Raw genomic sequence first — 14,884 nt, forward strand, 5'->3', positions numbered from 1 at the left:
TGCGGCTGACTGACGATATAAAGAGCAATGCACTATGCAATATGCAAGTGCATGGCTGGGATCTGACGGTATAACCTCATTCAGTTCATCCAGACTCTTCAGAAAAAGGTTCTCAGAAAGCCGCGAAGGAATCAATGCCTGCAACGGCTCGTTCCGGCTTTGTTGCCTTATTTCTCATGGTCTCTTGGGAAGCGTAACGCCCGACCCAACGGGAAGCATCATGGATGCTCTGGCGAGGCGCCCTAAGTTAGTGGGTTTGGTTGGTGATAGACGCCTCAGAGCAGAGACTCCGTCTTTAACTGTGGCAAGGAGCGAAAGTAGGCGACAGAAGAAAAATACGGGGCCCCACTCCCGCCTGTGCTCACCCCCTGGCCTGGCCGGCTGGTTTTTAGCGCTTAAGGTTCCTGCCTGGGTGATAAGTCGCGTGCGCCGGCCGATCAGCCCATCTCGACCTCAAGCGACCAAATAAAGACAGAGAGAGACGGAGGGGCAAACAGGTATAGTATGGTGCTTTCTCTTGTCCAGTCTCCCGGTGAATCTGAATGAATGCCCAAGAATGGCGGTGGAGGTAACGCCTTTGGCAGAGCCGCCAGTTGGATGAGTGTCTGATATTCCCTGGGTCTGCGCATGCAGAATCCGCGCTGTGCTACTCCGTAAAGCCTCGGTATATATCGTATTCCTTAAGTCGCAGTCGCATCGAACACCGAGTCCAGCGTGGACTACACGCAGCCCGTGCCGCCGTTGGCGAGTGCAACAAGCACTGCTGGACTCGGCCCCGAGTCCGAAAGACAGTCGGTAGACGACATGCACCGTCCCTACGGAGCCAATAACGTGGTATGCCACCAACACCCCTCGCCATTGCCGTCAATTTGATTGACCACAGCCGGAGTATGTCACTGGTGTAGGCTTGTGTGAAACTGCAGGCGCATGGAACCTGACGCTGCCCATGTGCGGCTCTGCGCAAGATCTAGCGAGGCAGTCGCAGAATGCTTAGACCGAAGTTCGGTTCACGTTGTTGGCAGGCAACCCATTGCTTCGGATCAAATTGGAAACATTGGCAGTCCAACATTGAAGATCAATTGATTCGAAACCCAGCTCACGCCATCCTGTTCTTGACACGCGCGCGCCCTCTCCAAGCGCTGGGCGGTTAAAAATGAAGAGGCCTGGCCTGAAGCAAGGAACAAGAAGGGCCCTGATTGCAAAGAAGAGGGCAGAAGGGCCCATCGGCGTAAGCGCCTGGATTGTCGTTGAAGATGTGTCGGCCAGTAGATCTCTTTGTCTTGGGGCCATGCGGGACAAGGGACGGGGTAGAGACCCACAACAAGCACCCGGCATCTGGTTGGCTCAGAGGCCTCGAGGGACGCCCGATTTAGCACCTCTCTTGTTTCAGCAAAGGCGATTGGCAAAAAGGCCACTTGAATGGCCTCTTTGTTAGGAAAACCTTCGTCCGTTATGGCATGAATGGGCGTGGCCGACTCGTTTATATGACCTCGAGTCCCGCCATCGTTCGTCGTGTAACCAACATGTGTTTTCAGCATCTCCATCTACTTTCCTCTCGTCTTTTCCTTATTTGACTCGGTTTCCTTTTCAAGCAACAGCACACACACACTCGATTAGACACTGCGTGTCATCGGGCATTTCCCCAGTCACATTTCTCACGATACATTCATTATTAGTGTCTCTCATTAATTGTTGAGGATACCAAACAGCACTTGGTTGAATTCATACTTGAAGCGGCAAGAGTCCCAACAGAAGAAACACAGACTTTTCATCTTTACCAACAATCGTTTAATACACCACCTCAATACCTTAAGATGGGTTACACAGATACCGCATTCGAGATGGGCAAGACCCATGCCAAAAGCAAAGTAACGTCAACCGCCACCACGTACGCCAGGAAGCAGGCCATGGACAAGGGGTTCGCACTCGTCAACCCCGCCCAAAAGTTTGAGCTCATTGCTCGCTGGGTCGTCCGCGGCATACAGTTGATCTTCGCTCTGATCGTTGTCGGGTTCTACGGCCACCGTGTCGACCAAGATCGCAAGGCAGGCCACCCTCAGTCAGCCGCCTGGGTATTTGCCGTCATCACCGCCGGGCTCTCCAGTATCGCGACCGTGGTCTACAGTGTCCCGGTCTTCATCAGGTCTGCGCGACTGTGGTCCTTTGATCTCTTCCTGTTCATCCTCTGGATCGCCACCTTTGGCACGTTCGCCGGTATCTTTCTGAAGCGCGAGAGCGGTACCAAATACGAGGGCACCAGCGTCCGCGCCATGAAGGTGGCTGTGTGGCTGGATCTGGTCAACTGTATCTTATGGCTCTGCACCGGCATTTACGGTTGCCTCCGCACACGATGTGCCACCTGGTTCGATAACAAGCTCGATCGCGCCTTCAAGAAGGGTGAGCAGAAGATCGAACAGGGGGTTGATTATGGGTTCGACGGAGCTCGCGAAGGAACTAGGAAATACTTCTCGAGAAACAAGCAGCAGCCAATGCCCACCCAGCCCCCGGAGGCTCATATGGTGTAATTCAGGACAGCTGTAGCCTGGTGCCAGTGTCCTTTGGACATATCGTTTGTTGCATAGTTAAAAGGCGCTTGGCGTTTCCCTACACACTTGGACTTTGTGGGGAGTTATATAAATAATACACATTTCATACCGGTTGAATGTTCTGAAGTACCTGCCCTTGTGAACGGGCACATGACCATTTGTTGTAAGTAACCATAGGTTATTCCCAGAGACCCGGAAACGTAAGCACAATTACAGACATATAATACAGACATTGGCAAGAACAAGACCTGTGGAATCGTATTGAGAGACAGGGGCCTCAGGTAAGTAACGAAGTAATAACGCACGCTGTCTTGATTCCCGATAGTGTTGAAGGTGGTACGGCAGACTCGTACGTAGACGTCGTGCAACAGTTTATATGAGGCTCTTTGCCGCCTCCGTCGGCGGTGCCTGCCGGCCGTACGCCGACAACGGGGATACTGAATGGCCAAGTCAGTCTTCAGATTTCCTGAACCAATGAGAAGGGTTGCCAAGGACCCTCGGCATTTCTGCCCAGATGAGGTTTTGGGCATTCGGCATCCTTCCAAAAGCCAAAGCTGATTAGCGAAGCAGCATGCACCAGAATGGCCCATCCGCCATTTTGCATACTTCGCCTTGGTCCAGGTGGAACCGAACCCGTCAAGCTCGCCTTTGTTCGAAGTTGCTGTCGCGTCTCCTTTGTATTAAACGTCATATAGCCGAGTAAGTTCACGTGTGAAAAGGACAAAGGGACCACGAGACCAGTGGTAGGTAACACGAATGCTCATTACTTAGGCAGGTAAGTCGGAATGCGGGGAGGGGGTGTCTGTGGTTGATTGATGATGATTGAGCTAGAGTTGTCAGCCTACAGCGTATAGCACGTAAACCAACCCACTGAGTAGCGTGCCGGCTTCCGTGTGTACCACCACTACTGAGGCTGTGAGAAAATACAGTCATGCATGCAATGCAACCTGAGACCTGAGTCAAAATGTTTCTACACCGAACGAACTGCATGCAAGGAACACGAGCACGGGAGTGCATCTGGTTCAAAAACGACTCTTTTGTTCTTCGCAAGGACCACACTTACGTACGCGCGAGTGGGCTAATTTACCCGCCATCGATCAAGTGATTGGATCTGGCATCTCACCAACCGACGATCTCGCATTGCAGTGGAATGGGACCTGCCAATTCTTTGCCAAGCCCAATGAGCTCAGCACCCAGCATTAAGTACCTACTGTCTGTCCAGCACAGCACGAACCACACTACGCCCATCAGCGGCTGAAGCGGCTCAGCTTCCTGTGGTGGCATTGTCAGTACGCTGGTAGGCGACAACGACCACTAGATGGTCGGTGCATGATCGGTTCTTGTGGGTGGTCGGCACACCGCCGCCGTGCGACCCAACTCAGTGACGCAATGCTGTTTTGACAATGGAGGTTAGGTTGCAAAAGTACTGCAAAAGGGACCGTTTTGCTTTGCCACACCACAACCAGCAGTTGCAATCCACAACAGCCTGCTGCTACCAGGCGGCGAGCGGGCCACGGGCGCCTCTGCAACCACCATCTGCACACCACAGGTCTCGCTTGTCTTGCATGACAAGGCATTGAGGCGCCGAGTTGGTGGTCATCTGGATCAGGTGGATGGCTGAATCCAGGGGGGCTTGAGCTTGGGCTGTCAGCAGAACAGATCTCACCCTAGGTTGCCTAGGTACGTCTTTACCAATATATAGCACGCGCACTCCGCACTCATTTAAACCTTCGCTGGGACCGCCGGCCCTGACGCATGATTATGTCCATTGCACTATACTACCTATACTCTTTAACGGTGCTGCTGATAGTCGTCACCACCGCTGCCGCCACCATCATGGGCCTTTCGCTAGTCTCGCCCCCGTGCGACAGCGGCCGCCCGTCGTCGCCGTCGCACAAAACGGCCATGCCCACAGCCTCCAACACCGGCCGGCAACGGTCGCGCTTCACCGCCGCCACCGAGGCCCGGGCGGCGCAGAACACGGCGGGCGACCACATCGCCTTCTTCGGCTCGCAAGTCGGCGGCGAGTCCGTCATTAACTACAGCTACACCGACACGCCCTTCACGCTGCTTATGTGGGACATTTACTATTTCTTCTACTTCGTCTGGGCTCTGCCGTGGGTCGTATGGCCGCTCCGGCCCTGCCACGGTGGCCACTTCGACGAGATGTCCTTCACGGCTTCCAACATGTGGTGTCTCTTTATCCATGGAGTCCTGATCATCATGCAACTCGGTTTCATCTTATCACTGCCGCTGCTGGTGCTCGTGCCGGTGTGGACGGCGATCCTGTGGGTGGGCTTCTTCACGACCGTCAATTGGGCCCTGTGCCTGACGCTCAACGGTCCCTCGTTGACGTATCACTCCGACCCCATGTACGCCGAGGCGAAGGAGGAGCACGCGCATGAGAGCTGGATCTTCATTAACGGTGTCGCTTGCGGTGAGGCCTGGTTGCTAAGCAATATCAATCGACTAGCCCTGACGTTTGGCCGCCCCGTCATGGGAATCCACAACAAGACCGACGGCATCATTTTTGACGTTGTCGAGTGCCTTGTTCAGCGCAACTTCAGCTACGCGACTACCGACGTCCGGGAAGCCTACAGGACCGTCAAGGAGGAGTTGTACAACCCGGCAAAGTCCAAGGTCGTTTTCATCCTGCACAGCCAAGGCGCCATCGAGGGCAGCATGGTGATAGACTGGCTGCTGCAGGAGATGCCCCAGGATATACTTTCCAAGCTTGAAGTCTACACCTTTGGAGCGGCGGCCAACCACATGAACTCGCCCACCAAGCATATTGCAAGCCAGAAGGCCCAGCAAGGCCAGCCCGCTTCACTGAACACGGATGTGCCCCTGACCAAGGGGCCCGTTCACGACTCGCCTGTCCAGATGCGCGCTCCGTCGATCATCCAGCACCAGGACAACAGCAACCAGTCATCGATCCAAGAGAACCGACCACCTACCCCGCCCACTGTAGCCACCGACGTGTCCGCACCACAACAACAGCAGCAGCAGCCGCCTCCGCCTCCGCGCGTCTCCACCCTCACGCCGGCCTGCGACCGTGTCATCGGCCACATCGAGCACTACGCCCACACGACCGACTTCGTGGCCCTCTGGGGCCTGCTGCACTTCGTCACGAGCGAGCGGGCCTCGGCGCTGATCCCGCGCTTCATCGGGCGCGTCTTCTCCCGCACCTCGTCTCGGGGCGGCCACCAATTCTGCCAGCACTACCTCGACGGCATGTTCCCGCTGCGCCGCGACGCCGACGGCAACGCCATCGTGACCATGGCCGAGGGCGGCGGCTGCGACGAGGACAACAACGACTTCATGGAGAGCGTGGTCGAGCGCGGCGGCCGCGGCACCGAGGGCGAGGACGCCCGCGAGGGCTTCGGCAACAGCTGGGCCCTGCTCGAGCTCGCCGGGAAGCGCGAGAACTCCGGGGACCAGATCCACCCCGAGGTCGCCGTCCACGGCAGCTTCCACGGCCAGATGCTCGACGACGGCCGCGACGTCAAGGTCAAAGACCTGAGCCGCCTCTGGCAGTACCGCAACGGCAAGTCGCCGCCCGAGCTGCCCAGGGGTATGGTGCCGGATGCCGATGGCGTCGTGAGGGCCGGCACCCTATAAGAAAACAACAGAATCCACTCGCCCGCCTGTCTGTTACACCCTATCTGCCTTTTTCCTGTTTTGATTGAGGCGTGAGAGCGACTTAGCGAGTAGACTATATGATATCCTTGCATGGTTGGCGTACTGCTTTTCACACATACATACCCAATGGGTGATAGATTGTGATTTTGGATAGAGCTATCTCTAGGACGGATAGGATACAAATTGTGTTTGCCGATATTAGTCTAGATACTCGGATAGCTTTACGAATTTACGTATTCATGTCAAGTGCCAACTATCCCACTATCAGCTGTTCCGTCTGCGCTCCTTGAAATAATGCATGCTGACATCCTCAAATCTGCGACACTTAGCTACATCACTCCCCAGCGCTTACCATTCGGCCATGGCAATGCATCGCATTTAGTGAATGATCTGGCCCTTGCCTCGGTTGAGGAGGACTCCAGTTGAAGATGATGGTCAGATAGGTAATAACATAATCGTATATATTTGAAGTTTTTGAAAACCTGTTCACAGTCTCAAAGACTGCCGGTTCCCGCTCATTATCGCAGCTAATAGCAACCCCGACAGCTTCCTCCCCCTTCACTTTATTTTCCCCCTTCTCGTTTGCCCCTCGAACGCAAACGCCGAACCAGCATCATCATCAAATCATATCTTGACCCGAAACCCGACCCCATCCCTCCGCTGCCGCGCGAGCCGCGCGCAAAAGATTAAACACATGCCCAGCAGGAGCGAGCACCCCGTGAACGTCTGCGCGCCCCAGTACCGGCCGCCCGACGCCGCGATGATGGCGCCCGCGATGGGGTTGCCCGTCAGCACGGCGAAGCTGACAATGGTAAAGACCATGCCCATGCGGGTGCCGCGCTTGCGGAGGTCGGTCGTGAGGCTGCTCAGGCCCGCGGGGAAGAGGGACTGGATGCCGCCGGCCGCGATGCCGTAGAAGACGGACCAGACGTAGAGCTGGGCGGGCGCGCCGACGGCGATCCACGACAAAAGGGCGACGCCGGTAATCAGGCAGGTCGGGATTAGCAGGTTGAGCGGGCCGACGCGGTCGGCGAAGTAGTTGGGTCCCAGCCGGCCGATGACGCCGACGCCGTTGGTCAGCAGCAGCAGGTTGAGCGAATCCGAGTAGGACAGGTTGGGGTGCATCACCAGCTCGCTGCGCGCGAACGAGGACAAGTAGTAGAAGCCGAAATAGACACCCCAGAAGTTCTAGTATAATTTCGTGTTAGTGTTTGCTTGGGGCCCATAGGGCTGACTGGTGGTCATTCGCCCCTTTATTCGTGATGGTGTAGGTATGGTGACAGTAGATAAAACTCCAAACAGTCCGTTATGTTACTGTAGTGTTGGGTGTCGGAAATGGGGTAATTGGATGGGCCAATCAAGAGAAGTTGGCTGGTGGTGGAATACCCTGTCTGGCAATGGCATATATGGCCAACGAGGAGACACCGAGCGCAAGAGGGTGACCGGGATGGAAAAAGGGGGTTCGAGGTTTTCGACTCACAAAGAACATGCCCGCGGCAAAGAACGTGTACTCGAGCTCGCGAAACGCAGACCACTCGACCAAGCTGCCCGCCCTGCGCGGCGGCAAGCGCGGCCGCATGAAACAGTTGGCAAAGAGGCAAGTGGCCAGCTGCACGAAGCCGATGGCGCGGACGGTCCAGCCGAAGCCGATGGCGGGCAGCAGCTGGCGGGCCATGGCGGGGAAGACGAGGCCGCCCGACACGGAGCCGCTGGCGGTGATGCCGATGGCCAGGGAGCGCTTCTTGTCGAAGTAGGTGGACACGACCGAGATGGCGGGCGTGAAGAGGAGGCCCGAGCCGAGGCCCATGCACAGGCTCTGGGACAGCAGCAGCTGCCAGTAGGTCGTCGCGGCCGAGGTGGTGAAGATGCCGAGGATCAGGAAGAAGGTGCCGCAGGCCAGGACGGGGCGGAAGAAGCCCGCGTCGGTGATGCGGCCGGCGAAGGTGCCAATGAAGAAGGTCAGGAAGACCTGGATCGACCCGATCCACGACACTTCCGAGGGCGACCGGCCCAGCAGGTTGGTGTAGTACGTCTGGAACACGCCAAAGGAGTTGATAAACCCCCACGTGTTCATGACTACTAGATGTGCACAGCAACAGGCAAGCCAGGCGGCTTTCCCGCCGTCGGGTGGCGGCCCGGGGTTCCAACTGGACTTCGTCGAGATCCTGCTAAGTACTCGGTTCATGGTCCCCGCGATACCACCGGCTTCCGTATCCAAGACGGCTGGCTCAGGCTCAATTCGCCAAGCCTCGTCGGCATCTTGAGCCTGATGTCTTTCCTCTGCGACTCTTCTTGGCCCAGAAGGTTTGGTAACATCCTGCTTTTCGATGTTCGCAGGCAAGTCTTCGGCTGCAGTAGAACCGTTCGAGGAGGCGGACGACGGCATGGGCTCCATCCCAGGTTCAATACTCGCTCAAAGCTGGCAGACCTTGTTGGGTGAGTAAGGAGTACCAAGGCCAGGTGCAACAATGTAATATTGCGTATTCCTGGACGATGGCAGCGAAAACGATCTAGCGGCGACGGAAGCTTTGGCTGAATGAAGCTGCGGAAATACTTATTCTTGGGGGCAGGGGCGATGGAGGTTATATGCGGATTCCATCAGAAACAGGGGAGTCACTTGTCACCCGAGCAAACGGCTGCCGAGACGGCGGAGGTTCAAGTACAAGCGACATCAGGAACAGCCGCTTCCGATTGCCCACCATCCTCCTCCTCCATATCGGAGCCATTGACACATGCCTTAACATACTGGGGTAGATGGTGTGTGGGTAACTCGTTAATCAGTAAGGAGATAGGCCCGGGACCCTGGGAGAGCAGGCAGAGTAGCGTGCCTGGGTGGATATCGGTATTAGGTTAAAGCGGGGTTGATACCATCGACAATACCCGATCAGTCAATGGCAGTCCAGTCCTTTCCCCCATCGTGACTCTGAGGAAAAGCATCTCTTGCGTGAAGCCAAAGATATCGACCGACCGGCCGGAGGGTCCGTCCGTTGGTCAGCAAGAACCTGCTCAGATCAGATTCTGGCATCTCAGATCGCTGTGGATTACCTAACTTGTTGCGCTTCAGCCATTGTCTTTTCTGCTAGGTAGGTTGAGTCATTTCTGCAAATGCACTTACTGAATGGCGGCCAGCTAATCCACCCCCAACCCGTTGAAGTTTAGCCGGAGCAAATAGTTGCTATTCCCGGAGCAAAGTCCGCCACCAGATACGGCCCGGTCCAGTGTAGTAATATTTTGATCCATATCATACTTAGATGCGAACTCACTACCTTGCTATGACCGTACAGTACCGATATCGCCGCAATTCTACGTGACTGACTGACCGAGTGTTCGGGAGTGGAGCACTCCATCTCATGCGGCGCCCTTCGAGCGACAAGCTAAACAGCAATTTTCAAAGCCCGAAGAGGCTCTCGAATCCCGACATCAGTGGCTGAAACTCCAACAAAAACGCGCTTGTTCACATCGTCATTCTGGTACTCTGCCATGTTGTGCCAACAGGACTATCATCAGATTATCTGATCTACATAAGTAAGGACTAAGCTGGACTTGTCAAGGTGACTTGCACCATCAAAATTGCGAGCTATCAGTTCCCATCCCCCTTCATTTCATTACTCCGAGCTCCGAAGTGATAACTTTGAATGTGTTCCGCCTCCACCATCAAATATTCATCAAAAAATCGCGACAACTCGGCATATCAAGCAAAGTGTCTAAAGCCATGCTGATCTTACATACCACGTCGCCATTTCTTGCCAGCCACCATCCAGTCTCGGCTGCGGATGGTGTCATGCACCTGTGATCGGCAAGCAGCTTGCTCGCAGTCGTTGTTGGACCAGCCCAAGGCAAGCTCATCAGCCCACCACATCTGGTCTTCGTCTTGGGCCTTCAGGCTGATTGCGACGGATGTAAGAGACGTGAAGTTGATGACAGGAACATGCTTGAGGCTGCAGTCGCTCGAGGGGCAGGCAGGAACATGAACGACTTCCGCTGCCACCTCAGCATCCAATCGAAGGCCCTTGAGCGTGAAGATGCATTCCGACTCGGCGGAAGAACAACCCAGACGGATACTGTAGAAGTCGAATGCCAAACACTCAGTGGTTTGTTTGGGGCCAGTGCTAAAGATTGCAGACATGTTGGTCCCGTCATCCATGTCCATCGCTGGTTGCAGGTACTGGAGAACCAATTTGCCCGACGATTGAGAATTGGCAGCCTCAATTCCATCCGAGAACCAAAAACGGTGATAAGGGCTCAAGAAAGGCATGGGGCGAGGATCATGAGGTTCCGTGCGTGCACCTCGCATCAGTCGCTTGATGTCTTGGAACTGGGTAATGTTAGCAGCACGTACAAGCCCAGTATTGGGTTCAAAAGATAACTTACGTCAAATGTGAAATTACCCGAGTCTGCCAGGTTGCCGCAGGAAGGGGCGCGCTTGCTCGGGCCACTACCATCATCTGAAGGCTGAGCAGGAATGAGCACTGGACTCGGGACTGTGGCCATAGTCAAACCGGCAGTGGGGTTTGGAGTCTGAAGGGCCATCTGGGTCAAGCCCAGCGAAGGCGTTGGAGCAGATGCCGTGGTCAAGTTCATCGCCGACGAGGTGCTGGATGACTGTGTTGCAACAGTTGACGAGTTAGTGAATGGTGCTTGAGAGCTAGACGAGATCGAAGTGGATTGAGATGACTGTGTCAAGCTCGTAGTAGTCGTCGGGATGCTTGAAGAGTCTGAAGTAACCACCGACGATGAGGACAGAGACGATTCTGAAGTTGTGGACAAGCTCATAGAGGAACTGATTGTCGAGCTACTGGTAAGTGAAGCGCTGGACGACGACAAGACTGTGGACGTGGACGAGTCTGTTGATGTCAATGCAGGCGAAGTGGTTGTAAACGACGATGTCAAAGCTGATGAAGTGCCAGATGAGAGGTCTGTCACAATCGTTGCATTCCATCCACTTGTAGGGACCGAAGAGAGCAGACTTGATGTCGAAGTCGCCCCTACAGCGCCAGCATCAGACGCCTGGCTTGTTGAAGTCGACGTTGAAGACAGTACGAGGGTGGATGTGGAAGATGTGAGGGTGGATGTGGAGGTTGTTGCAAGAGTGGATGTGGAAGTTGCTCCCTCAGGGTCAGCAGCAGTTGCCTCATCTTCAGGGCAGGAAGTGCTGGGAAATCCTTGACCCGAAGGCTCCGTGCCAACAGTATTGCTTGGCCAAATGGTTTCAAGACTAGGCCAGATCGTTATGAGGCTAGGGGTCTCCTCTGTTGAGACTGGCCAAATAGTCACAACACTGGGTGTTGTTTCTGCGGTTGGTGGTGGCCAGATAGTCACTACACTGGGAGTCGATGAACCCGCTGTGATAGTGACGATCCCAGGGACACCAGGTGTTGTCATTTCTTCAGGGCATGGCGTCGAGAGGGTAGCAGAGCCAAGCCCAGGCGGTGTTGCTGTAGCCGAACGTTAGCATTGTCGGAGCACACAATTGGGCGGCCCATAAACTTACCCACTGGAGTCCAAGGTATACTGGGAACAGCAACAGTGATTGTGCCAGACAAGGTAGACACGATCGGAGATGCAGAGGCTGGGGTGGTCGGATATCCTTGATCATCAGTGTTGGGCAAGGTGATAGTGAGAGTTGATGGTATACTTCCTTGGCCTTGACCTCCTGGTCCGCCGTTACTTGCGCTTGGCCAGCCGTAGCCGCCAGAGAAAGTCTCGCTAGCTGAGCCCCCTGGACCCCCTGGACCTCCAGAGCCCCCGGAGCCTCCAGAACCGCCAGAGCCGCCAGGGCCACCTGAGCTTCCCCCACTGGGTGTGACACCAATGGTAGAGACAATGACTGTTGGGGCTGGAGGAACCCCGCCGTATCCGCCTTGAGGGATGCTGCTGGTTTCACCACTGCCAGGTTCATTGGGAATTGTGTATTGAAAAGTAAGAGTGGTATCAGGGAGAGTGATGGTGATTTCTGGCAGGGAGTTGGAAGGTCCGAACCCACCATCAGGCGTGCTGCTCCATCCTTGACCTCCGGGACCACCAGGAGGTGCAGAGCCTTGACCATATGGTGGTGCAGTGATGGTGACTTCTGGGAAGGAATTGGAGGGGCCCCATCCGCCACCAGGTGTGCTGCTCCATCCGTCGCCTCCAGGACCTCCAGGAGTGGCAGAGGGTTGACCGTTGGGAGGTAACGTAATGGTGACTTCTGGGAAAGGGCTGGAGGGCCCGTTACTGCCTTTGGGGATAGAGGTCCAGCCTTGTCCGCCGTAGCTGCCAGGGCTGCCACCACCAGGAGGATGGTAGGACAGAGTCAATGTAGGCTCAGGGAATGGATACGTGCCGCCTGTCCCACCTTCAGGAACTGTCAGGGTGACGGTTGGTAGGGCGTATGGGTTAGTGGCAGTATCAGATGGGAAGCCTGATCCACCTTGGCCGCCTGGAGAGCCTTCAGGAGCAGTGACAGTGACAGTGGGAAGATAGGAAGAGCCGCCCTGACCACCACCATTGCCACCAGGAGGAGGGTTGTATGACAGAGTGAGTGTGGGTTCTGGGTATGGATATGTCGCACCGTAACTATCTGTTTCCCATGGTCCGGTAGCTGTACCCTCTGGAGCAGTAACGGTAACTGTAGGTTCAGGTGGCCAGCCGAAAGAGCCCCAGCCTGGAACGCTGCTCATGCCTTGGCCTCCAGGTCCGCCTGGGGAAGAAGAGACACCAAAAGGGCCACCTGGATAGCCGCTCTGGCCAGTAGGAGGAACCGTGATAAGTGAGAAAGTGCCTACGCCAGGAGAGCCACCAGGAGGGCCTGGGTAGGTCACAGTGACAAGGCCAGGGACAGATGGAATAGGCTCGCCGTTGGGACCAGTGGCACAGGGAACAGTGAGGGATCCAGCAGGAGGCAAACCAGAGGGCCATTGAGGTCCGGGAGCAGATACGCCAGAAGTGTAATCGAAAGGAGGGTAGGGCTCAGTGACTGTAACAGTAGTGGCAGGTGGAAGAACTACAGCTGTGGTGATGGTGACGAAGACAGTAGTGGGCTCAGGAAGAGGGCAGGTGCCGATGCCAGAGCCGCCAGGACCTCCAGAGCCAGAACCTCCAGGACCACCAGGGCCAGAGTTTGGAACAGAGGATGGGTTGATGCCGGTTCCACCTCCGCCGCCATACTGTTGAGCCGAAGCTGACCCAAGTAAGGCAGCAAAGATGCCCGAAAGGGCTGGGTGCCGCATTGTGAGTGCGTGTGTGAGCGTACTCTGGTGTCTATCTTACTTGGGAAGTGTGTATGGTATGGTGACGGAGACAGGTGTCAGAAACGAGTGACGATAACGAGTGACGATGGTTGGAACCTGGTGTCGAGAATGGGGGAGATGTAGAGAGGAGAGATGGATGGGAGAAGTTTGCGAGAAGTCTGAGGGAAGAAGATCTGTGTGGTCAACTTCTGTGGAAGACTTGAGAGATGGGCATGTTTGAAATCTCTGACACGGCCAAAAAACTTGGTTGCCTAGCATGCTCCTTCCCTCTTTCCTCTATGCCCTTGATCGGGCTGCAGATGTTGCCATTGAGGACGCTCCTGCCTCCGTTCACATTGCTGGACCATGCGGCTAGACTGGAGCCAGCAGCTAGCAATTGCAGCTGCTCCTTCCCCAAGACTATGTCCCAAGGGCAGACTTTGGAGCGCCTGGAAGTTTCCATTGCAAAACGCAACCAAACAGGTCCAGCCGTTTGCCGGTTGAAGTCCAGGACCATCTTGTGTGCAGTTCCCTCCTTCTTTTTGCAAGAGGCAGTGACCGCGTTCAGTGTGGTGTATGCTCGACGCAATCGTTTCATATTGAAACTTGTTGCAATTGTTGAATTCAACAACACACCTGATGCTATTCATTAAGTAATCAACTGATCTGCCAGTGTTGTCTTAGGCAGTTCGGTAGCACAGGCACATGCAGGTAGGTCGAGCACTTGTCGTGCTGGTTTGACATGAGCAATTGACTCCCACGATGCACTCGCCTTGTTGAGCCACCCTACCCCTGACTGGAATGTTTCCTCAGGTAATGGGGCTGACAGCGGGACACCTGCGCTCGCATCGACCCTTGACAAATCATACCTGGTGATATGCAGTGAATAGCATGCACCCTTCTGTACCCAGGTTTGCACATGTGGATGCTGGGGAAGTCGCGCTGCAGTGTTGAGCTAGTACCCCATCGCAGTCTTGGAATCCAATCATTGACGTAGCTTGGAAGTATAGAGCCATGAGCAGCGGCGTGGTACCCAAGTAAATGTGTCAAATGATGTGACAGGTCCCGTAATCATATCCCGTAGGCGAGATGTAGTTAAGAGCTGGTAGTGTTGATCCTCGTTGTTCGTCGACAAATTCACACGAGTGATTGTTTCTAGCCCCTATTGCCGTTTTTGGGTGTAGCCTTTGGAGTAAATACCTCATGAGTGCATTGCATGATTGTAGAATCCGCGATTGTGCATGGGCTGCATGCAGTGATCGGAACCTATATTGGTGATACGTCATGCTAGAAAACTGAAGATTCGTGATTCACATCTATTGAGCTTGGTCCACAGAGAAAATAATTGAGGAATGACCACAAGCAGCCTTCCCGCTGAGCGGACTCAAAGAGCTCGGAAACAAATCGAGTTGGGGAATCAAGAGTCCAATCCAGCTGGCATCTACACGTTGGGGGCAATCCTCTACGTCCAGCGCTCCAGCATGTCAC

General features: G+C 55.1%; 5 protein-coding genes across 5 annotated transcripts; 3 read left to right on the top strand and 2 right to left on the bottom strand.

Moving 5' to 3' along the window:
* Positions 1–1,841: 1,841 nt before the first annotated feature.
* Positions 1,842–2,525, top strand: PG985_002459 (uncharacterized protein; the record flags this gene model as incomplete). Its single annotated transcript, XM_066822228.1, has 1 exon — positions 1,842–2,525. The coding sequence occupies one exon, from the start codon at positions 1,842–1,844 to the stop codon at positions 2,523–2,525; it is 684 nt and encodes a 227-aa protein (XP_066689660.1).
* Positions 2,526–4,382: 1,857 nt separating this feature from the next.
* PG985_002460 (uncharacterized protein) lies at positions 4,383–6,167 on the top strand (the record flags this gene model as incomplete). Its single annotated transcript, XM_066822229.1, has 1 exon — positions 4,383–6,167. The coding sequence occupies one exon, from the start codon at positions 4,383–4,385 to the stop codon at positions 6,165–6,167; it is 1,785 nt and encodes a 594-aa protein (XP_066689661.1).
* A 645-nt stretch (positions 6,168–6,812) lies between these two features.
* PG985_002461 (major facilitator superfamily transporter) lies at positions 6,813–8,574 on the bottom strand (the record flags this gene model as incomplete). The annotated part of the gene is made up of 2 exons (XM_066822230.1): positions 6,813–7,376; positions 7,669–8,574. The coding sequence occupies 2 exons, from the start codon at positions 8,572–8,574 to the stop codon at positions 6,813–6,815; spliced, it is 1,470 nt and encodes a 489-aa protein (XP_066689662.1).
* Positions 8,575–9,909: 1,335 nt separating this feature from the next.
* On the bottom strand, positions 9,910–10,769 carry PG985_002462 (uncharacterized protein; the record flags this gene model as incomplete). Its single annotated transcript, XM_066822231.1, has 2 exons — positions 9,910–10,503; positions 10,560–10,769. 2 exons carry the CDS (start codon positions 10,767–10,769, stop codon positions 9,910–9,912), a joined length of 804 nt encoding a protein of 267 aa, XP_066689663.1.
* A 121-nt stretch (positions 10,770–10,890) lies between these two features.
* On the top strand, positions 10,891–11,159 carry PG985_002463 (uncharacterized protein; the record flags this gene model as incomplete). Its single annotated transcript, XM_066822232.1, has 2 exons — positions 10,891–11,102; positions 11,138–11,159. The coding sequence occupies 2 exons, from the start codon at positions 10,891–10,893 to the stop codon at positions 11,157–11,159; spliced, it is 234 nt and encodes a 77-aa protein (XP_066689664.1).
* Positions 11,160–14,884: the final 3,725 nt, after the last annotated feature.

Source organism: Apiospora marii (assembly GCF_038362585.1).
Source record: "Apiospora marii strain CBS 49790 chromosome Unknown utg000002l_segment0_segment0, whole genome shotgun sequence".
Taxonomy (NCBI): domain Eukaryota; kingdom Fungi; phylum Ascomycota; class Sordariomycetes; order Amphisphaeriales; family Apiosporaceae; genus Apiospora; species Apiospora marii.